This window comes from Alosa alosa, chromosome 4, assembly GCF_017589495.1.
Source record: "Alosa alosa isolate M-15738 ecotype Scorff River chromosome 4, AALO_Geno_1.1, whole genome shotgun sequence".
NCBI lineage: Eukaryota > Metazoa > Chordata > Actinopteri > Clupeiformes > Clupeidae > Alosa > Alosa alosa.
Genome location: NC_063192.1, coordinates 7,955,672 through 7,963,171, shown reverse-complemented (window position 1 = coordinate 7,963,171; position 7,500 = coordinate 7,955,672). Strand labels below are relative to the sequence as shown.

The 7,500-nt window shown below is 52.3% G+C and overlaps 1 protein-coding gene across 1 annotated transcript in view; it reads right to left on the bottom strand.

Annotated features, from left to right (window-relative positions):
- soga1 (suppressor of glucose, autophagy associated 1) overlaps positions 1–7,500 on the bottom strand; it is a 47,574-nt gene that overhangs the window by 13,684 nt on the left and 26,390 nt on the right. Inside the window, 4 exon segments of the mRNA XM_048240613.1 lie at positions 975–1,127; positions 2,615–3,811; positions 3,813–4,013; positions 4,952–5,023. Of these exon segments, the coding sequence (XP_048096570.1) occupies positions 975–1,127; positions 2,615–3,811; positions 3,813–4,013; positions 4,952–5,023 (1,623 nt within the window).

The window sequence follows — 7,500 nt, the reverse complement described above, 5'->3', positions numbered from 1 at the left end:
CCAGCCCGATAGGTACACACACACACACACACACACACACACACACACACACACACACACACACACACACACACACAAACCAGCGTCAGCAGAGGGTTTGGATGGGGCAGAGCCGCGTGATTGAGAGTGTCTGTGGAGCAGTCTGACGTGTAGAGGGTCTTGTGCAGATATAGCCAGATTGCCAGGGCTGGATATGGCTGATCCCTGTCACGGTTTAAAGTAATGGGCCAATCTGAAACCTGGGCTCTCTCTCTCTCTCTCTCTCCCTGCTCTAGTTGCGTTGGGTTTGATCAAATCCAATCGCAGGGGTTTCACAGGGCCAATTTTCTTTTATCTTCTTTTTTCTCTCTCCACTTTTTGTCGACTCTAACTTTTTTTAAAGGAGGATTTAAAGCCCTTTGCTTTCGCTGGGGTAATTGCACTTAGGTTTTCAGATGATGTCGGCATCAGATAGTAAGTCCTTTTAAAAAATGCCAAACGCCTATCAGTGTTCTAAGTTGTTTCTCACTCGACCATTTCCTTAGTGGTTATTACCGAATTCTAATAATTTACTTCTTTTCCATGGGAGGAGGACTTGGAGAAGTCACGGCCAGGCCACAGTATTTACAAACCTGTGGTAAACAATAGCCTCCTCTGGGACGTGCCACGTGGGTAAAGCGGGGGCCTTTTAATAGGTCAGCGATGTGTAGAGGTCAGTGTGCCCCATTGTGCTCCTCTCCACCCTCTGTATCGCTTTAGCAGGCAGCACGTTTTTTGCCATGGAAACGCCGATATCAAAAGGTCACACAAACACAAGTGGCGGCCGCTTCCTCTTTGGCCGCCGCGAGGGGGAAATGATGTCATTGTAAACAGAAGTGTGATGCCTGCATGATTAGCCTGCAGCGCTGCACTGGGAGAGGGGGAGGAAGTAGGAGGGAGAGCCTGCTAACATGGGACCAGCTAACATGTCTGCCAAAATGGTGATGGGAACTTACCAGAGCCCTGTTGGTCTCCTTTGTGTCCAGGTCTTGGTCACGGACGTCCTGGTTCCTGTTGCTGTCTAGGTGGCCACCGCCCTCCTCCTCTGATTTGCTGAGACAGGCTTCCTGACCTTTGACCTCCCGCTCTGATTGGTCCCTAAAGTCGGACTGTTGCATGCATGCATGGGCAAGTTAATGAAAAAATAAAACACGACAAAAAGACGAGAGAATGGCAAAGGACAGGACATATGAGAGAAGGAAGAGAGGAAGAGACAGAGAAGAGAAAGGGAGGTATGGGAGTGGCATTATGGGATGTACACAGTTGTCAGGGATTGTTGAGAAAAGGATGACATGGGAGCAGCAGGACAGGAAAAGACAAATTTGGGAAAGAACGACAAAAAAACAAGAACAAGAACAAAAGCAAAAGAAAAAACGACAGAAACAAAGTGTATTCCCTCGTGCGGCACAGTGGAAAACAAAACTCACAGGACAAAGAAAAGTATGTAAAGGAAAAACAGCTTGGCCACCGTTGAGTAAGACAGCATGGGGGACAGAACCAAAAGAACCATGAGGAGTGCAAGCAACGGCTGCAGGGAGAGGAGACAGTGGAGGTACGTTGAGGGGGTGGGGGGTGGGGGCGGGTCAGGCGGAGGTGATACAGATGGGGAGTGGGGTGTTTGTGGGGGCAAAAAATGAATCAAAAAGAGAGAGATGAAGAGGTGGCGGTAGAGGATATGAGTATGAGGAGGAGGAGGAGGAGATGAGGATGCAGAGATGCGGAAGAGAGCACAAGTCATGGAGCCCATGCAGTGAGAGAGAGGGGGGAGGGGGAGAGAGCTATCTGAAGTGGGCCTCTAGTGGAGTTCTAACAATCAGCACAGATCAAGAGTCAACAGTGCCACATCACTTATTTACCTGACCGCACATCTCCACTACGCCACTGACCAGTCACATTTCCAACGTCCAAACATAAATAGATCACATACTACAACCAGGACAAACACACAAACGAGAACATACAAATTCACTGCATATTTGATAAATTAGGAGACTCTGACTTTATGTGATGAGCTGTAATTCATGGGACCCATGAGGTCATCACATTGTTCAGACTTTACCCCTCTACAACACATCACAACACAACACAGACCTCGAATGCTCAAAGTATGCCAATGCCAACAGATACTGCTTTTACATATCTCTGCTATTACCATAGTTTTTGACATTCGTGTTCTGGTCCGATTGGAATTGATATTTGTGCCAGACACACTACATCACGTATGTGTCATGAGCTTACTGACAGAATACAGATGGAAATGACATTGCGTTTTGGCTACTCCAGTAGAGGCCATGGCTCTATTCTACACATGGTCGTCCAGTGGTAGACAGCAGCATGCAGGCTTAGCGTAGCAGGGAGCCAGCAGTCACACATGGCAGCCAGAGTGAAGGAGGGGGGAGGGAGGGGGGGAGGGGAGGGGCGGGGGTTGGGGTAGTAAGCCTCGGCATGGTTCATAAAGCACAGCCACAAAACGGGGAACAAAACTTGCCACAAAATAGAGGGAAGGGATGGAGAGCTACAACAATAAAAGGCCAAGCGGGAACACCAAAGAAACCAATCTAAATGTAGAGGAGATGAGGGAGCTGTCAACTCTTACCTTCTGTTCAGTTGTGGTGACCCTGGCAGGGCTCTCAGAGGGGCAGGGGGCTGAGGCAGGAGGCATGCCCACCGCGGGGTCCCCAGACTCGGACAGCAGTGGCAGCGGGGACGCCCCGTCCACCTGCTCCCTCCCCGGGGAGTCTCCCAGGGCCTCCACGCGCTCCACAAAGGCCTGCAGCTGGGACTGGAGCCCCCGCAGCCGGCCCCGCAGGGCCTCCACGAGGGCCAGGTCAGTTGGCGGAGGAGGACTCTTCTCCAGGATCACATTCTCTGCCGCATCGTCGCCGTCGCCGGACAGCTTCCGGTAGAGGCTGTCCGATGAGTCCATGGATAGGAGGCAGTTGGAGTCAGGCGAAGTGAGCAGCTGGATCGCTGTGCTGACCAGCTGCGCCTGCTCGCGGACGGCCAACAGGGCCTGGCGGTCCTTCAGCAAGCAGGGGGCGCGCACGTGGCCGCAGTCTGAGATCAGGAGCCCGAGACCTAGACCGGGCATGGGCTTGTCTGGCGCTGCGTCCCGGATGCCCTCGGAAGGCCCCCTGCGCTCCTCGTCATCGCCCTCGCCACCCACGGGCCCCTCGCGGAGGCCCTCACTGGGCACGCACTCAGCCGAGTCGCCCGCTTCTGCGTCCGTCTCCAGCGCTGGCCTCTGGCTGGACGCCAGGTCGCAACGCTGCAGGTTGGACAGCAACACGCGGTTCTCGTACTGCAGTTTCTTCATCTTGCCGCTCAGCTCGCCGATCTGGAGCCGTGCCACCACCAGCTCCTCGCTGACCGCCTCAGTGGCCCCCCCTTCCTCCAGGAGTGGAGCGCCTGCCGGGCCCGGAGATGTGGCGGCCGGTGAGTCGGGCTCTCCGTTGGCCGGCGGAGGCAGCTCGGACTTGTAGCGGTTGAGCTCGTTCATCAGCAACTTGTTCTGCTCCTCCAGCTCGATCAGAGAGCGCCGCAACAGCTCCGCTTCTTCCTCCACAAACTGTAGGTGGCGCTGCAGCTCCATCACATTCTCCGTGCCCTGGAGCACCAGTAGACCACCGCCGCCTGCAGGCCCCAGGCCGCCCCCGGGACCCAGCTCCTGGGTCTTCATGTCGTCCATCTCGGCACGCAGGCCACGGTTCTCCACCTCCAGCTCCACGATGCGGCGGCTCAGCAGGTTGGCCTCCTCCTCAACCAGCTTGAGGTGGACGCGCACCTCGGCCTCACTTGGCGTGCAGGCGGCGACTTCGGCCACCCTCCTCCACAGTGGAGCCAAGGCCCACCTCGCCGTGAGCTTAACGGTACTTGCCCAGAGCCTCGCGCATGCTCTCGCTCTCCTTGACCAGCTTGGTCAGCTTCTTGCACATGAGCGCCGACTCCTCCTTGGCAAAGTGCAGCTGGCACTTAAGGTCCGAGCTGTCCTCAGCCTGTGAGGTCAAAAGCAGAGGACAGCACGTGACCATCTTTAGAGGTCTGCCCTGACTCATCAGATGATGAATGGCTTACATTATGTGCATTTCTAACATCTCTTCTACCTTGCTTTGAGACACCTGTCTTGCTTAATAAACTAAAGTGAAATTCAATCACTACTTTGCATAAAATCTTGAAAAAAACTGAGCAATAAATCAGATATTCCATGGTAGTGACAGACAACAGTGAAGGGAGTGATTGTGCAGGCTCTCGGCCTTTGGTCAGTGTGGGCTGCAGTTCTCCTGCAACAATGGCAGTCTAAGCCACTGGCACAATGCATGCTTTAACAGCGTACTTTGTGAAGCAGTCAAATGTACTTCTTGCACATACATTGCATAACAGGCCATACATAAGATGACTACTGTGAGGAGGTTGAGTGTAAAAAAAAATCTCTCCCTCTCTCTTCACTAATCCAAAGTGCTATGTGATGGCAATTAGTGAAAACAAAGGCTGCAAAGTGGCTCTGGCTGAAAGTATGTGACCAGAACAATCACATGTGGCCTGCCTTAGTCTGCTCTTCAGAGAGGGATGTTGCATAAGACATCTCTCCCTTCCTCTGCCTATTGCTGCTAACAGTGTTGGTCATCAACCTGACAAACAATAGACCGCATCCCAACCTGAGAGCCTCGCTCGGAAAGAAGGTTTAATGGGCTGTCGCCACACATGCCAAAATCAATCCGACTATAAAAGTCCCCCCCATAAAAATGAGATTGATGTCGCCGTTTTAAATTTGAAGCGGGTGGCATCATTCTTGTGTTCTGATTTTCTGGATGGTCTTAAAAATCATTAGGCCTTTGGGGGATGTGGGAACGCTTGCCGTCTGTCTGTCTTTTACTGCTAAGCACCAAATGATATGAGTGCAGTGTGAAGTAAACAGAAGGTCTCCGGGCACTACCTGAGGGATGGGCTTTTTCTCCGGCTTGCTGTTCGAGCGTCGATCACTAGCTCGCTTCTTCTGGGAGTTCTGCTGTGGAAACACAAACGAATGGAAAAATCATTAGCAGTCGTTAATCACCAAAATAATGACCAAGGCTCCTCAGCCCTCCTCCACTGCCCCCACATGTGTCATCAGTCATTGCCAGGGTGAAGTTTATCACCACGGAGATACTGATCGCGTGAAATTTACACCTGGCCGAGCTTTGGAAATGTAAACAACGACAGACTGTGAATAGAAGGAGAGAGAGAGTGGTTGAAGGGGGTGGGATGGACATCTAGAGGATGTGTTGGGGGAGGTGGTGGGCACAAAGGGATGTTCCAACCGTCCCTTATCACCCTCCCTCAGGTCACCTGCGTCTGTGTTATTTTATGTGCCCATAAATCATCCTTTCTTCCCCCTTTCTGTGGTGACGAGCGAGAGGTAGCGGCAGCGGCTAGCGCTCTCGAGACCTCGCTGACAAGTCTGCAGCGTAAGCTATCTCTCGGCACCGCCGTTCCTATGGCAACCAGGCCCTCCACCGGCGAACACAAAGAGGAAATCGAATGAGGAAACAGACTGGGGGGGTAATACGCCGCACATGATCGAGCAGTACAATGGTGCGGCCAAAACAAAAACAACAACCTCCTTAAGCACTGAGAGGCTAAGGCTGTGACAACATGAAGCCACAGACACCAGCAACGCTCCAAACAGAGTGGCAGCAGAAGAGGCTCATGGAGATATCAGGCTTTACATGGTGGCACGACCAGAACAAACCCACAAATCCAATCCAATCAATGTCTGCCCCAATACAGTCATATGCTCTCTGCTGCCAATGACACAGAGCACTCCCAGCGAATGGCAAAAAAGCCTTTTAATGGTGCTAAACTTCCCTGTTCAAATCAATAGGCATGTGGAGAATGATAATGGCAGCATTGATCTGACACTGCATTGACCAAGTTTTCTGGCTTTCAGAGAGCTGGCGAGGGTGAGTCAGATGCATGTGACCGCTCTGTGGCCTCTCTCTCTCTCTTATTTGTCCTGTTACTAAGCAAAGACTATTGTCTTACTGCTAACATTTTCCAAATCCTACCTCTAGTTTCCTACCCGGTAACTTTCTTCTCCCTCTTTCCTTCTGGTTGTCTCAGCCCTCCCTCCCCCCTCTTCAAGCCACAACACATTCCATCTTCTCTGCCAAGTTGATGCAATGGACCAGGCCTTGCTATGTCATAGCCACAGCGTGCAGCTGCCTCAGACCTAAGGTCATAGAGTGCCACGTGCATACACACACACACACACACACACACACACACACACACACACAGAAAAAAGCTTAGGTCGGCTCTTAACATGTGAGATCTCGGGAGAGAGCTAGCCAAAAACGGCGTGGTGAATTAATGATAAAACATGCATAATCAAGAGCCTCATTAGAGCAGGCTCCAGTGGGACTGCAGTGAAAGCATGGCACCCACCAGCCCCAACCCCCATCCTAAGCACATACACATCTCTATCCATCCAGGCACCAGATTAATAAATCACGTTAAAACCCCTTCCGCTCACCCACACATGGGAGCCCATGTAGTTGTATGGGTTGTCACCTGCCCCACCTTGGGTCTCGAGACTGCATGTGGGTACTGCTACCTGTATCGGAACACCGTGTAACCAGAGAGTGCTGGAGGAAACCTGATGAACGGGTGGCAGTGATCTCATCTGCTGAGCTAGCATGGGGGAGAAAGAGAGGAGAAGACACAGAGAGACGCAGAGAGACGCAGGCCTCTCCAGCCTGCATCGGCCTGGGCCTGTCTAACTAGGCTTGTGCAATGGGTGTGAAGATCAGAGGGGACACGCCGATTGCTGTGATAAGAGTCACGGATGAAGCCTGAGGTATGGGCTGAGGTATGGGCTGAGGGTTGGGCATTTGTCATATTCTACAGAACATTAGGATTCAGCAGCAGGGCGGTTGTTTTCACAGCCAGGCTCTACACAGGTTCCACATCAGTGCTTCTCTGGGTATTGAGACCTTTGCAACAGGCCCAGTGTGTATGGGACTGGCTCAGGAAGCAGAGAGATGCCAGGTGAGGAACTCCAGCAGGGTTTCTTTCAGAGGGACGAGTCACATCACATATTGAATGAATTATGAAATGCCTTGTTGCTTACTAAACTCAGGTCATATCTGAACGAATGAGAGAGAGAGGAAAAGAGAGAGAGAGAGAGAAAGAGAGAGAGAGAGAGAGAGAGATAGGGACTATCAGCATGAGAGCGGTCACTCATGATGCTCCGCTCCACTGCACACGCTCAGCTGAAGCAGGAGCACCACAGTGCTTCATCAAGTTCTCTCCCCTCTCTGCCCCACCCCACCCCTACCTTGTCTATGGAAAAGGCCAGGCTGAAAACAAACAGCCCCTCTCCCTTTCCCTCTCCCTTGTGTTGCATAACTAGGGCTGGGTCCAGCCAAAGGCCTGGTGATTGTGCTGGGAGAGCCATGTGGGAGCGGGGTGGGGTGGAGGGGCAGAGACATTAAACTGGACAGG